General features: G+C 43.4%; 1 protein-coding gene across 2 annotated transcripts in view; it reads right to left on the reverse strand.

The window, feature by feature from the left end:
• Window positions 1–16,865, reverse strand: part of MAP3K5 (mitogen-activated protein kinase kinase kinase 5) — a 206,331-nt gene that overhangs the window by 117,075 nt on the left and 72,391 nt on the right. For both annotated transcript variants that reach the window (XR_005778421.1, XM_040429201.1), the window contains exons 2-3: window positions 13,574–13,713; window positions 1,591–1,614 (exon numbers count right to left, since the gene is read on the reverse strand). Coding sequence is in view for 1 of the 2 variants with exons in the window: in XM_040429201.1 (XP_040285135.1) it covers window positions 1,591–1,614; window positions 13,574–13,713 (164 nt within the window). In the remaining variant the exon portion in view is untranslated. The remainder of the gene's footprint in view (window positions 1–1,590; window positions 1,615–13,573; window positions 13,714–16,865) is intronic.

A 16,865-nucleotide genomic window follows, 5' to 3' on the forward strand; every position in this document is an offset into this window, starting at 1 on the left:
ATTAGGCCAGTAAGTACGCGGCGCAGTATTTAATCTATGAATAACCACCCTGGACTTAGCCTGTACTAACTACTGCTGTGTCGGGAATAGCATCTCTTCTGATAAGAGCTGAAGGTGCTACGAGGCTTTCCTGTGTACCTCAGCCTCTTTGATCTAGGCATTGGGGGTCCCAGTGACTTGCACCCCATATCAGACGCTTAGGGCATGTCTAATGTGTATATATTGCACTGTTGGTGGGAGTGTTTTTGTATTGAACTTTCTGGTTGTAAAATGTATACGTCTATATGATTATGTATCAATACACTCACTGACAAAACAAAAAGCCCACTCAGACAGAAATGTCAGATTGCTGCAAATCTCAGCATGCAGTTATGTCTCAAGCAGATATGTAAATGATTCAGGGGTGGTCTGATTAGACTCTGGGTCCTGCCATGAGAGGGCGTAAAAGTGCTTCCCCAGATGCCCTATAAAAAAAGGCCCTCAGAGGCCACTTTTGGGTAGTGTACATATTGGTGAAAGTTCACTGACTTCTAGAAATGCCTCTACAACGCGCTCAAAGATATTCTGCATAGTTGACAGACTTTGAAAAGGGGTGCATCACTAGATTGAGAGAAGCAGAATGGTTTTTCAACAAACCTATCATCATCTAAACCATTATGAACATGCTGTTAGGAGGGAGCAGTGGATACATAAGGGCAAGTGGCGAACAGATTCTGGAACACCCAGACAGACCACCAGTAGAAAGGATTGTACGATCTGGGGACAAGCACGAGCAGCATCAATAGTTTTGTTGTTCATCATCCGGACACAGATGGCCCCTTCATTACTCCTGTCTCTGCCCAGACCATTTCCAGGAGCTCATCAAAAGGAAATTTGGTGTCACCGTGTCCATTACATGTTCTGCCATTGTCACCCACTGCCTCCCTAGTTTGAAGTGGTGTCGTGAACGAGAAACCTGGACTGCTACGAACTGGAACTGTATCGTCTTTAGCAAGGAATTCAGTTTCTATTTGGGATCCAACGACGGTATGGAGGCCTCGTGAGCACTTTAATCCTGCCTTTGCTGTAGAGCGACACACTGCCCTAACTACTTGTGTGGTGATCTGGGGAGCCATCCCATACGATAGTCGGCTACCCTAGTAGTGATATGAGGGACACTAACAGCTCAGTGCTATGTGCAGCACATCCTTCAGCCACATCTGTTGCCTCCCATGATAGGCCTTCCAACTGGCATTTTTCAGCAGGATAAAGCTCGCTCACACACAGTAAGGGTTTCCCCGGAATGTCTCCACCAGATTGCAACACTTCCTTTGCCTGCCCAGACGCCATATTTAATCTTGCATTCATGGGACTAGCTGGGATGTCAACTGTGGCAGAATCTACAGGCCCAGCTGTAACATCTTTGGGCATTTCCTGTGCTGCAGGACACCATATAGAACATGTATGCCTCCATGCCCAACTGCATCTTTTTAAATGCAGATATTTCTAATAGATAAACACTATTAAAGTTAATTACGAGAAATGCTTTTAATGTCAATGTTAACTTTAGATTGGGTATATGTAAAAGACATACATTATAATAATACTCACGTTATTCTTTTGACAAATAATTTCCTAGAAAAAATAAATAAAAAATATATAGTTAAAACCAGCACCATTATATTGGTAACAAAGTAAAAATCAAATTGCTGCATTTAGTAAAGGTCCATTTAGATGATACAGAAGGAGACTGATGGCAAGGAAGAGTATCTTCCTGGCAATTGCCTGACCTTCAGCAGAGTAGACCACTGCATGTAAATCACCACCACAGTATGGGGACGAGTGATCACTAATGCCATCATTCTTCCCCATATAGAATCAGCCGAGCCTGTTTACACAACACAATCTGCTGCCGGTGATCGACGATTTTTGTGTCTGAGCGTTTTGCTCATTCATCAGGTTCAGACCTTTACACGGGGTGGTCAGGAGTGTCTATGTGACACATGACCTGCATATTTACTTTATCACTTAATATTATTACTCTTGCACTATATGTTAATTGGTGGTCCTTTGCCACCTCACTGAAGGGTTATTTATGTATGTTGTTTATTATTTTTTTGATATTTATAGTAGCCTAGGTCTCTCAGTAGGGACAGCATTATCTTGCTGTATCTAATACCCGTATTAGGGCCTTCTAGGGATTAATAGGAGGTACGAGACACGGGCTCGCCCCTATCGGGGCGGCCATTCCGTTTGCAGGCAGGGCAATATAAATAGGGCTAGTATCAGGGTTACTTCCCCAATAGCCTATTTTGCATACACATGGTTGCTGTTCCTGCAAACATAGGCTAGTGGAATATCTTTTCCACACTTAGGTTTTTGATTTATTTTGTCATTTATTATTTATTTCTGTATCTGAAGGGTCGAATGGCTTTTTAACAAGGAATTATTAAAAGTTATGTCTTAGAATTAATGGTAATTCTGTGAAGTTTTTTCAGACCTTTACACTGCCAGATAATCACTAACGAGAGATTCTTGGCACATTTAAAGGGTTCTTAAGAAACAGACCAAGTGATTAGACAGATCAAAATTAAACCCTAAGGAGAACTCTAGTGAACAGTGCTGGGGAGCCATAGTATTAAAAGGGTTGTCAGAAACCTAAAAAAAAAAAAAAAAAAAAAAAAAAAATGTAGCTGTGACCAGGCATGGGGTGAAAAAAAAAACAAAAAAAACGTGAATTAAACTTATCGGTAATTCCTTTTCCATGAATCCACCATGACGGTAAGACAGGAGATTGACCCCTGACCTCTGTAGGGGCAGGAAAACAGAGAAAGGTTAAATTGGCCCCGCCCCCCACCCTCTTCAGTGTTTAACAGATTACTATAGTATCCCTTCACCTTAGCCTTAAAGAGGACCTTTCACCAGAATAAAACCTCTAAACTGACTATACAGACGTGTAGAGCGGCGCCCAGGGATCCCCCTGCACTTACTGTTATACCTGGGCGCCGCTCTACACGTCTGTATGGTCAGTTTAGAGGTTTTATTCTGGTGAAAGGTCCTCTTTAAGTGCACACACTTTTTTTTTTTTTTGTAGTATTTCTTCATACTACTCAATTCAAGCACGACACAGCAGAGACAAATATATTATATATGTTTTTTCTTTTTTAGTATTTCTTATACTAACATAATTAAATACAGTTACACTATACTTTTTTGGGTGTGAATTCCGTGCAGTCATGGTGGATTCATGGAAAAGGAATTACCGGTAAGTCTAAGGGTCCATTCACACATCTGTAAATGGGTCCGCATCCATTCCGCAATATCGGGAACGCGTGTGGACCCATTCATTCTCTATGGGGCCGGAAGAGATGCGGAGAGCACACTATGTGCTCTCCGCATCCGCATTTCCGGAGCACGGCCCCGAACTTCCGGGCTTCGGCCCCGAACTTCACGTCTCATTGCATCAGGGAAAACAAGAGGTCCTAAAATGTGCAGGCATAAAAGTAGTTAACTTACCAGCACGAGGAGGAGACAAAGCGCATCTTGTTACAAAGAGAAGCTGAATGGCTTATAAGAACTAATGCAATGGGAGCATTAGGGTTGAATGATAAGAATGACCTCGCTGTCTTTATTTGATTATTTTGTTTTTAATTGTGAACTTTTGTATTTGCACGATCTGTTCATGCATGTGATTGTTTCACCTGTCTGGCTGTGACGTAGTCGTGGGTATTTACTACGCTCCCCCACCGCGTCACAAACGGCTGTTGCCTTGTGTCTCTGTGCAGTGACCAGCATCTGCTGTGTTTTTAACCTGGAATAAAGCTGCAAGTAGTAAAAGATTTGGCGAGTGCCGCTATTTTTCTGTTCTTCGTTCATATGGTTGTTTCAACAATCGTGGATCATCTGTTTTATCCACTTGGTGATGGAGGCCTTAGAGGCAGCTTTCCCCTTATTTTTCCCTCCGAACTGCACTAACAGATTGTCAACGTTCCTAAATTCTTTGGATACTTCCAGATATCTCAGCACAACTAGTCTAACATCTTATTAATGGAATTCCTCTTCCCTTATGCTTTTTGGGAGATTGCAAAAGGATGGCAGCACTATTTCCTGGTTTCTATGGAAGTCAGAAACTACCTTTGGAAGAAACCCTGGATCTAGTTTAAGAATTGCCCTGTTGTCCATGATGGTTAAATATGGATGTCTGATAGAGAGGGCCTGAATTTCCCCTATTCTCCTAGCCGACGTGATTACTATAAGGAAAGCTGTATTGAATAAGTGTTTTTTAACTGACACGTCCTCTAAAGGCTCAAAAAGGACTTTTTGTTAGACCCTTTAGTACTATGTTTAGATCCCAGGTTGGGATTCTAGGTCTAACGAAAAGTCTTAACCGGCAATCTCCTAATCCACCTGTGCTCAGCTAAATCTGAGTCAAAGAAGACACTTAGGGCTGAAACCTGCACCTTCAGGGTCGAAGGACGCAGGCCTAAATCTAACCCCTGTTGCAGAAAATCTAGAATTTTCTGTATGTTTGGAGCTCATTAGTTTATCTCGCTCTGTCCCCACCAGGAGCAGAACCTCTTCCAGATTTTTAGATAAATCGCAGAAGTCACTTTTTTTCTACTGGCTTTGAGTGGAAATGAACCTCTCTGACAACCCCTGGCTCTTTAAGATTTCCGACTCAGAATCCAGGCTGTCAACTTGAAAAATTCTGGACGTGGTGCATTACTGGACCCTGAGTCATGATATCTCTTCTGGGAGGAAGTACCCACGGATGCGACAAAGCTATATTTTTGAGGATCGAGAAGAAGTTTCGTTTTGGTAAAAAAGGAGTTATTAAAATAAGGTTTGATCTGTCGTGGATAATCTTCTAGATTACTTTTGGAATCAGTTGAAACGGGGGAAATGCATAGGCCAGAGTCCAATCCCAAGTCAGGTAGAAAGCATCTACTGCCCATGGGTTGTCTCTTGGGTTTAGGGAGCAGAATTTCTCCACTTTTGAGTTTAACCTTGAGGAGAATAGGTCTATGACTGGAGAGCCCCATCTCTTTTCTATGAGGCTGAATGTTCCTGGATTTAGTGACCATTCGCCCTGGTCTAGGGTTTTTCGGCTCAAAAAATCCACCAGACGATTCTGGGAGCCTTTCAGATCCACTGCCGATACAGATTTTAGATTTTCTTCGGCCCATGAAAATATTTTCTCTGACAGTTTCATTAGTTGTTTTGATCTTGTTCCCCCTTGTTGCCTTAAAGGATAACTGTCGTATATTATTATTTATTTTTTTGAAGTATTGGATTGTGGTGATTAATATCACCTTGGTGGCCCTATTTCAACTTTTCACTGTGTATTCAATTACCCCTTAATTCCACATTTTGTTCCCTGTACTGCCTATTTTTACCTGTGCTTAAAATAGGGTTGCTAGGCATGGTCCGTTTATCTGTTGATAGACAGAGCACGCAGCGTGCAGGCTTACATTACTGACAGCCAGGGACTGTAAGTAAATGATTAAAGCCAGGTCCTCCCCAGCAGCTGATAACAGTGACTGGGCTGTGTGCACTTCTCCCTGTCCCTGCAGTAAGAGGACCCCTTTGTGCTGCAGGAGATAAACCCTTTAGGGGGGAGGGCTCTGGTTACTGACACTTTTGGGGGGCTATTGTTACTGGCTAGAGAATGTGAGGAGCTCAATGCATTGTGGGTAGTGAGGGCAGGCAGGATTAGCCTCAGGGTGAGGGCAGTGGCGGCCATCTTAACTGAATAGTGAAATTGCAGCTTTATGCAGAGTGGTTGCCAAGGGCTGAATCTTATTAAATATGGGGTAAGTCAGTCTAATAGTAACTGATTCTGGAATATCATGTTATTAGTAACTACATATATGGAAATTGAAATTAGGGTCTAAATGTGACAGTTATCCTTTAAGTAGGATACCGTTGTTATGTTGTCAGATAAGATTTTTACGTGATGTCCCTTTTATGAGATCCGATGCTGCATTTATTGTTTCCTAAACAGCTCTTAATTCCCTGTAGTTTGACGATTGATCTGATATGGCTTCCTTCTAGGTTTGCTCCCCAGCCTGTTTTGCTGGTGTCTGTTTGAATCTGAACAAACTGAGACTTCTGCCAAGCCACTGCCTTTACTAGGTTTTTTGACTGGGTCCACCATGTGAGTGAAGACTTTACGTGTTGTGGGATCCATACCTTCCTGTCTAAGGAAGTCTGTCTCTTGACCCAACAACTCAGTAACTATAGCTGAAGGGTCCTGAAGTGGAACTGAGCCCAGAGGACTGACGCTATGCAAGACTTTAACACCCCTATGAGGCTCATCACCTCTCTGATGGAGCCTAAATTTATTTTCCGGAACCTTTGGACCTTTTCTTTTAAGCCCTCTGTCTTTTCTTCTGGAAGGAACGAGGATTGTTTTTGCGAATCCAGGAGAATTCCCAAGAATTTTATATTTGTTTGAGGAAGAAGGCATGATTTTTTTAAATTTACAATCTATCCCAAATTTTCCAGTAAAGTTAGGAAGGATTTTAGGTCACTTTCTATCAATTTTTCGGAATTCGCCAGTAATAGGAATTATCATTAGACCTTGGTTCCTTAGATGAGCTACCACTTCTACTACAATTTTGGTGAAATGACCCGAGAACTGGAAATGACAAATCTTCCCTGTACTGTCTCATGGCGCAAATCTTAAGAATTTTTGAGACTGCTGTCTGATTGGTAATATGCGTCCTTCAGATCTACTGTGCACATTAATGCATTCTGTCTTATTAACGGAAATCTGGACGCCAAAGACTCCATCTTGAACTTCCTATAGGATGTTCTTGTTTAGTCCTTTTAGATTTATTTTTGTCCTGAACGACCTGTTTGGTTTGGCTACTAAGAACAGAGTGGAGTAGAAACCCTCCTTCTCTTTAGAGGGGGGGGAACTTGTGTAATTGCCCCCAGATTTAACATTTCCAGGACGCCCTTCCAGAGTCTCTCTCTTAGTAGTATGGACGATGGGGATGTGATGATATATTTGTTTGGGGGAAGAGAGGAAAACTCTATCCTGTATCCCTTTGCCACTATATCTAAGACCCTGGGATTTGAGGTAATTTTCTCCCACAGAGAGGAACCTTCTTAGTCTTCCGCCAATCCTGGCGTCATTGTTTATCGCTGGTTTAATTTTGGGGATTAAGGAGAAACCCCCTACCTTAACCACCCTTTGGGTAACTCCACCTCCCCGTTTTTCCTTTTCCCCTGTAGGGTCCGTCTCTACCCCCATAGGGACGAAAGGAAAAAATTTTCCTCTGAGGTTTCTCTTCAGGAAACCCCTTTTTCTTATCCGTCGCTTTTTCCAGGATTTTGTCCAAAACTGGCCCAAAGACATACTCCCCGGAAAAAGCGATGGAACAGATCTTAATTTTTGAGGCTGTGTCGCCTGCCCACGATTTCATCCATCAAGTCCTTCTATCAGAATTAGAAAGTGCTGCGTCCTTGGCAGCAAATCTCTCTCGGCTGACGCATCTGCTAGGAAAACTGTTGCAGATCTGAGTAGCAGTAAGGAATCTATTATTTCCTCCCTCAGGGCTTTATTTTTCAAGTGACTTTCTAGCTCGTTTACCACGTACATAGATCTCGCCACCGACGTTGCGGTAATGTTGGTATTAATACTGTACATAACCGCTTCCCAAGCCTTACGAAGGAAACTATCTGCTTTCCTTTCCATCAGGTCCCGTAACTGGGAAGAATCTTCAAATGGTAGGGAGGTCTTTTTGTTTACCTTCGCTACCTGCACATCTATCTTAGAATATGTTAAAATAATTTTGATTCAGAGGGATCAAACAAGAGCCTGTTTCTAAATTCCCTTGAAATGACCAGGCGTTTTTCTAGTTTAGACAATTCATCCAGAATCATCTCGTTTATATCTTCGTTTATGGGGAACACCTTTGACCTTTTGGTTCTTAACCCCCCGAACATCTCTTCCTGAATGGAATGTGGTTTCTGGACCTCTTCAATGCCCATTGTGGCCCTAACTGCTTTCAGTAGGTCAGGTCTGTCATATCATCAGAGGAGAAATAAAAATTTTTCGCGTCCTCCACAATTTCCCCCTCCGAAAGGGGATCATCGTCCTCCCTTCGCCTAGAAGGCTTGGCTTCATCCGTTTCGTCCTCGGATTCAGAGGAGGAAGGGACCGCCATATTTTGTCTCTTTGGAGGAAGAGGACCCGGACTGGAGTCTTTAAGTGAACTCAGGGAGGATCTAACTTCGGCACGTATTAAATGTTTTAAGTTCCTCCATTATAGATGGTTGTTACTCTCTTACAACGTTAGAAATGCATTCTTTGCAAAAATTTTGGGATAATGTTCAGGAAGCTTTTTGAAGCATGAGATGCATTTAATGCTCCTTTTGGGCCTTTTTTGCACCCTACTGAGAAGAGAGGAACAATCAGCCTATATGCCAGCTGCTTGGACAGAATGTATACCCCAAAGTATATACACTGCCACAAAAAAAAAAAGCCTTTAGCTTTGATTACGGCATGTATTCGCTGTGGCATTGTTTCGATAAGCTTCTGCAATGTCACATTTATTACCATCCAGTGTTGCATTAATTTTTCACCAAGATCTTGCATTGATGATGGTACAGTCTGACTGCTGCACAAAGCCTTCTCCAGCACATCCCAAAGATTTTCAATGGGGTTAAGGTGTGGACTCTGTGGTGGCCAATCCATGTGTGAAAATGATGTCTCATGCTCCCTGAACCACACTTTCACAATTTGAGCCCGATGAATCCTGGCATTGTCATCTTGGAATATGCCCCAGCTTTAGGGAAGAAAAAATCCATTGATGGAATAACCTGGTCATTCAGTATGTTCAGGTAGTCAGCTGACCTCATTCTTGGAGCACATACTGTTGCTGAACCCAGACCTGACCAACTGCACCAACCCCAGATCATAGCACTGCCACCACAGGCTTGTACAGTAGGCACTAGGCATGATGGGTGCATCACTTCATCTGCCTCTCTTCTTACACTATTGTGCCCATCACTCTGGAACAGGGTAAATCTGGACTCATCAGACCACATGACCTTCTTCCATTGCTCCAGAGTCCAATCTTTATGCTACCTAGCAAATTTAAGCCTTTTTTTCTTGTTTGCCTCACTGATTAGTGGTTTCCTTACGGCTACACAGCTGTTCAGTCCCAATCCCTTGAGTTCCCTTCGCATTGTGCGTGGGGAAATGCTCTTACTTTCACTATTAAACATGGCCCTGAATTCTACTGTTTTTCTTCGATTTGATTTCACCAAACGTTTAAGTGATCGCTGATCACGATCATTCAGGATTTTTTTTCAATCCATATTTTTTTCCTGGAATACGATGGGTCCCCACTATCTTTCCAGTTTTTAATAATGCGTTGGACAGTTCTTAACCCAATTTTAGTAGTTTCTGCAATCTCCTTAAATGTTTTCTCTGCTTGATACATGCCAATGATTTGACCCTTCTCAAACAGACTAACATATTTTCCACGACCACGAGATGTGTCTTTCGACATGGTTGTTTAAGTAATGAGAAGCAACTCATTGAACCAGTTGGGGTTAAAAAAAAAACTTATTGACAGCTGAAAGATAATTGCCCATGCAGTAATTATCCAATAGGAGGCTTATAACTATTTGCTTAGTTAAATCCAGGTGGTGACTTTTTTTTTTGGACAGGCAGTGTATATTTCTTGTCCAAAAACCCCAGTGCTGTCAATGATATGCAGGTAGAGCTCCCCAATGGGGGACTTGCTGTCACCGATGCAGGAGTGTCCATCTCTTTAGGCTGTTCAGGGGCTGACATCTTTGTGGATGTGATCCTCAGACCTCAGATCAAGATCCACCATGGCTTCCTGCATTTTTATACTTTCCTCCGGTGATTCTCACTTCCGGGACGCCCACCGCGTTATCGTGCCACCAGACACCGCTGCGAACCACAAGGGGAAAGGAAGGCGCACATGCGCAAACCAGTGCCAGACACAGGCCTCTGATGTACGGATGCGAGGTCCACATTTCTCCCCTGCCCAGCTTTGGTCCCATACCGCTGGCGAGTAGGGAGTCATCACAGCCAATTCTGGATCAAGGGAGGCTCCAGCCCCCGATGAGTCCCCACTGTGAACCAAGGTAACCGAAATCCAACTTCACCTCCCTGACTATCAGAGAGGCCTTTCTATGTCCTGGCCATTATAGGGGCAGGAAAACACTGAAGATGATGGTGGGAGCAATTTAACCTTTCTCTGTTTTCCTGCCCTACAGAGGTCAGGGGTCAATCTCCTATCTCGCCATCATGGTGGTGAAATGGGAAAATAACAATACTCACCTTTTCAGAGTATCCTGGTTCGAGCTCTGCATCTCTGGTCTCTGCTTCTTCCAGTCCCCACCAGACAACTTGTGACTTGCTGCATATATGCAAGTCACTGCGGCCGGCCAATGAATGGCCTCCGCTGTAATGTGTCAGTAATCGCATGTGACTACTTTAGCATTCCTGCACATGTTATGATTGAGGCCACCAATTGGCCAGCAGCAATAACACTTTGTCTCTTGGGGACTGGAAACATCAGAGATCAGAGGTGAAACACGGAGGCTCTGACAAGGTGGGTACTGCTACTGCCTGCTAATTTTTTTAGATTGAAGATAACCCCTCTGAATTAGGCCTCATGCACACAACTGTATGTATTTTGCAATTTTCTTTTTACCTCAATGGGTCTTTGGTCCACATTCTGTTGACAAGTAGAGAACATGTTCTGTCCTTTTGAAGAACTGACATACGGATGCGGAAAGCACACAGATCATCCATGTATTTTCCGAATCCGTATGTCCATTCTGCACAAAGATAGAATATGTCTGCAGACTATGGACCACGGACCAATTGAAGCCAATGGATCTGCAAAAAAATGCAAACGGAATTGCAAAATACATATGGTTGTGTGCATGAGGCCTTATACTAATCTCCAGGGAGCCCCAGAACAGAACAACAGAGCATTTGTCCGAGAGACAGGAGTGTACTGCTGGAAAAAAATTCCTTTACTTGAAAAGTTGCACTTTATATGTCTGGTGCACTTTAAAGCTGGATCAATAAATCTCTAATGCACAAACTCTGTGTGCTGTCTTCCATTTAAATTATATCATTCTTTCTACCTGAAGCCATCACTAGGAATACATGAAGATTTACACAGCTAGTACGGAGTTCAAGGTCATGTGTATCTGCAGCAAACAGGTTAGAATTTATGGCTTTGTGAAAGAAGAAAAACAGAGCTCCAACCATTATGAAGATATACTATTCTATAACCCCTATCTCTTCTAAATCACGACTGATGATACAATTAAAGGGGTTTTCTGGGAGTAAAATACTGATTACCTATCCTCAGGATAGGTAATCAATATCTATCAGTGGGGATCTGTAACTCGGCACCCATGCCAATCAGCTGAAAAGGCCACTTTGCTCCGGTAAGCGCTGTGGCCTCCTCACAGCATACCTGGCGTACATTATATAGCAGCTGTGCTCGGCAATGCAGCCCACACCCATTCACTTGAATGGGACTGAGCTGCACATAAGTAATGTGGTAAATGGCAAATGTGACACTTTAAACAGCTGATAGGCGGGGATGCCAAGCACAGCCACTATACAATGTATGGCTCTGTGCCTGGCACGCTGTGAGGAGGCCACAGCTCTCACCAGACTGCAGCGGCCTCTTCAAACAGCTAATGGGCGACGATGCCAAGCACAGCCACTATACAATGTATGGCTCTGTGCCTGGTATGCTGTGAGGAGGCCACAGCTCTCACCAGACTGCAGCGGCCTCTTCAAACAGCTGATCGGCGCGGATGCTAAGCATAGCCACTATACAATGTATGGCTCTGTGCCTGGCATGCTGTAAGGAGGCCACAGTGGTCATTAGACTGCAGTGGCCTCTTCAAACAGCTGATGGGCGGGGATGCCAAGCACAGCCCACTATACAATGTATGGCTCTGTGCCTGGCATGCTGTGAGGAGGCCACAGTGGTCACCAGACTGCAGCGGCCTCTTCAAACAGCTGATCGGGGGATGCCAAGTTGCAGACCCCCACTGATCAGATATTGATGGCCTATCCTGAGGACAGGTCATTAATATTTTACTGCCTGAAAACCCCTTTAACCTCTTTGCCACCCAATTCATGAAGGATATTAGACCACTAGAAATATTACCAGGATTGGTATCACTAGCCCTTAAATCAACCTATGTAAAAAGTGTGATATGGTAGAAAGCTGACAAAGTAAGCCTAAGGCCTCATTCACGTGACAGACTCAGATTTCTTTGGATAGCAAGCAAGCACATTCATTTGTATGGGGGTGCAACAAATGCAGACAGCATGCGGATGTCATCCATATGTCCATCTCACAAATTATAGAACATATCCTATTCTTGTCCGCTGTACTATTGAGCCCGTAAAAAAATGTAAGCATGCACATTGCAGATCAATGGTTAGTGGACTGCAGAATACATATGGTGGTGTGCATGTGGCCTTACGGGGAGCATTTTGCCAGTTCCACAGTGCTAGCAAAGTTTAGAAGTCTATTGTCTGTATTCGAGATGTAAGTTTCAAAGTTGCACGTGTGGCCAGTCTATTATTGTAATAAAATTGTTTATTAACTAAACATATTTTGCCTGTAAAGAGTAAGTATTTAAAGCTAAGTCACATTCAGGAGAAATATGGAAAATGACCATCAGGATAGAGGAACATACGACTACTAGCCAATTTAAGGCGACAAAGTATGCCTGTACTACGTGTTGTCATGATTATAAAATTGGTTGATGCCAAGAGGAAAAAAACTTCAATATCTAAGTACATAAAGTGAACTACCAAACATCAGCTACTGCAGTAACTGGTGATTCACTAATATATGGCAATTTTTCTGTAGGAATCCTCTTCAAGGCTACATTCACATGGCCATCATATGACTGTTTTAAAAACAATGGTAGTCTATGGGGCTTTTCACATAGCAGTTTTTTTGACGGTCTGTGAGTAATGGCAGCCAAAAAATAGGAAATGTCCTTACTAGTCTGTTTTCATGGACCAACAGCCCCCATACAGTTAAAGGAGACTGTTTTTAAATGTTAAAAATGGGCCAATTTGCTGTTTTTATCACCCGTTGTTTTCATTGTCGTGTGAATGTAACATAAAAGAAAGATAAAAATCCAATCATCTGATTAGTGGCCCATTCACACAACCGTAAGCTGCCCGAGCCTGTATTGCAGACCGCAAATGGCGTGTCCGCAATATACAGGCACTGGCCGTGTGAATTACGTATCATGAATGGGTCTGCAATCCGCAAGATACAGAGCGGAGGCTTAGATCGCTTTTGGGTCTGTGCCTCTGCACCGGAAAAGATAGGACATGTCCTATATTTTGCTGTATATTGCGGACCGCAGACCAATTGACTTATCATGCAATGCGGGATTCACGCAGCCAGAGCCTGTGCCTTGCAGAACCCAATTTGCAGCCCACAGAATGGGCACGGATGGCTTACATTCGTGTGAATGAGGCCTTACGCTGAGCAAACAATGGTCATTTACTAGCCAACACATTCCATTCACTTTTTCTTACCTTCAGAGACTGCAGAGTCTCAGCATTTGTGTCACAGTACAGGATGATATTATTGGCCATGCTAAAGCTCTCTCTAACGCCAAGGTGGTAGAACAGCGAAGGCTGGCGAAATGCATCCGTCATTTCTACAACTGCAATATCTGCAAAACACAGGGAATGCAAAGTAAGCACTTTATACACTATATGAGCATAGGGCTGGAGTGAAAAGCGATCAGTAACACAGGGGTGTCCCCTTTTACTTGTCTGTTCAGGATGCCGTTTGTGGAATGCATTCATGTTCAAAAATCAACCCACCCCCCACCGTCTGAAAAAAAATGGCAAAAACTTGCCATTGCTGTACATGCACAGCATGTTTGACAAGACTCATGTTATTGGGTAAACAAAAAAAAATTGAAATTCAGCAGCAAACAACCCCCGCTAGTCATTGGTGTCTGAAAAATAATGTCACAAGCACAGCATTACCAAGGAAATGCAAACACTCAAGAGCCAGCGGCGTCATCACTACTCTTGAGGGGATAATGCACTTATGGGATCAGAATGCTGCTCTGCTAAAGGGAAAGCATCTCACGGAAAACAGGTTTCCCAGTCATATACAGTGGGTAGAACTTTTACAAGCGCAAGGAAGATGAGAGGGCTCCGTCACACTTGCATATGAAAATACTGATCAAATATGGATGCACAATGAATTCTTTATCTTACAATTTGTTTGGTTCGGAGGATAACTACGCATACGCCAACTATGCAAATACGCAACCTGTATTTTTAAATTCAACCTGCTGACTTCTACAGGCTAAAAACGGCATCCATTTTAGCATGATGCACAGTAAAAAAATGGCATGTGCAAAAAAAAAATCAAGTTACAAATTAACAAGTGACAAGGAGTTGCTGTGCGACTTTTCTGTGACTTGTCACATGTCACCCCAGCCTTGAAGACAGATAACATACTGGGGTGCAAAGGCATAAATAGGTAAGACAGCACTACTCACTCACACTTCTCAGTAGGTCCATGAGGTGGCGCCGCCAGCAGTGTTGACCCCAAGCCTGCTGGGCTCCCAATAGCCAAGAGGAGAAGAAGATAGCCGCAGCACTCAATGTCTTCAGAAATATTCCAGTGTTTATTCACCAAACAAGCTTGGTGAATAAACACTTGGTGATTGGGGATTCTTTTCTTTAATTCTCCATGTCCATGTAAAAAAAATCCTAAAATCGTGCAGTTTTCACACTGGCCACTAGGTATACAGAATGTCTAGAGTTCATGTTCATTGTCAGTAGGCACATGAGCCATAGACACATTAGACTGGATGGGACCCTATTGACTTCTATGGGAGAGTTTTCTAGGCATGCTCTGTAACCTGTGCAGAGATCACGAGAGAATAGATAAGCTGTGACATCACCTATTGTGAATGGTGGATCCTGTGATATCCGTCATTGTAGTTCTGCCTGTGAGGATAATGGGATGTTACTGAAAAGTTTTCTGTACAGAGCAGGAGGTTTCGACATATTAGACTTAGGATACTTTCACACTTGCGTTAAAGTTTTCCAGTATTGAGTTCTGTCCTAGGGGCTCTATACCGGAAAAAAACTGATCAGTTTTATCCTAATGTATTCTGAATAGAGAGAAATCCGTTCAGGATGCATCAGGATGTCTTCAGTTCAGTCACTCGTACGGTATTTGGCCGGAGAAAATACCGCAGCATGCGGAACACTTGTCGGAATGCTGGATTGGTTGAATGTAGATGTCTGGAGTATATAGGAGATCAGTATGGAGTAGTTCAGTAGGCCCCAAGAGGAAGCACTTTGCGAAACGATCGTCGGGCGGCTGTTTCAGACCAGGGTCAGTAGGTATTTATTGCATTTGCACTTTAAACTGTGTTGTTTCCCCCCCCCCCCCCTCTTCCTTTGCAGTCTCCGCTTGATGTGGGCAGCACCCAGACTCACACTCCCCTAAATGGTTGGAGTGTTTGTGTATGTATGCTCTGGATGCTATTATTGCTATAGGCGCCCCACCAAGCTGATACTGCTTTATTGTGTATGGGGGGATACTAGTCCCTTATTGGTTTGGAGCTTACTCTGTTTTTATACATTTATTGTAACACCTTTGTGTTCCCAGTATGCACTGTCTTTTGTATATGTTTTTTAACTGATATACCATCTATGTGTTGGATATCTAATAAAGAATAATTAATTAGAATTACTCTCTGTGTGGTTGCTCTTTGAGCTGTGTAGGTGACAATCCGGCACTAAGTGTTCTAGCAAAACGGAGACCTTTAAAAATGCAAAAAATAAATAAATACCGGATCTGTTTTTCCGGATGATACCGGAGAGACGGAACCGGTGTTTTCAATGGATCCGAAGCGTGCATACTATTGTTTTATGCGTTTTATCAGATATACTGTTGTTAGTACAATAAATCTTTGCTCGTGACGGTGGCAGACTGGGCTTCACTATTGTTGCGACCTTTAATTACCCACAGGAGTGTTGGAGAGAAGAGGGATCCTCAGGTATACCCCTTGTAGATCTTTCCCCGTGCCTTTTGTAACCCGTACCAAGAAGGGAGGTGTATCAAGCAGCGCGGTTTTGCACTTTCTTGATTTACTTGCTTCTGTGATCTTCCCACATCGCATTGAAAACCTGCAGCGCAAGATTACAGATACGTATACTAGTGACTTTTTTACTGTGAATTTGTTAGACGGATCCGCATCCAGATCAGTCTACAAATGCTATCAGTTTGCACGCGGCGACGGAACTGCCTGCCGGATCTTCACAACGCAAGTGTGAAAGTCCCCTAAAAGGGTGAGTTCACATCACCGTTTTGCTTTCCATTCTTATCCGTCAGAAGAAGAGAAAAAAAAACAGGATCCAGTAAAAAAACGGATCCTGTTGCATCAGTTATGCATAGGATTGCAATGGATCCGTTTTTTTTACAAGATTCAGTAACAAAAAACTGACCCTGTTGCATCAGTTGTCATCCGTTTGAGCGATTTCAGTCTGAGATCCGTCTTTTGGACGGAAACAAAAGTACTGCATGCAAGACTTCCGGTTCCGGCGCTGAGATGGAAGGCGAGGAGTAAGTGAGCTCCGACCATCCCTCACCCATAACGAGCTCCGGACGCTATATACCGGCAGTGTGAGGGTCGGGTTTGTGTCCCCGATCTCTCAAGATTGCCCTGCAAGAGACCCATGGACAGATACCTGCTCCGGAGCGGTAAACTTGTACGGAGCGGCGCTACACAGGCCGACAACAAGACATCAGGCAAGATGGAGGACCTAGTTCCTGCGTCTCCGTCGAGCG

This window comes from Bufo bufo, chromosome 4 (assembly GCF_905171765.1).
Source record: "Bufo bufo chromosome 4, aBufBuf1.1, whole genome shotgun sequence".
Classification (NCBI taxonomy): Eukaryota; Metazoa; Chordata; class Amphibia; order Anura; family Bufonidae; genus Bufo; species Bufo bufo.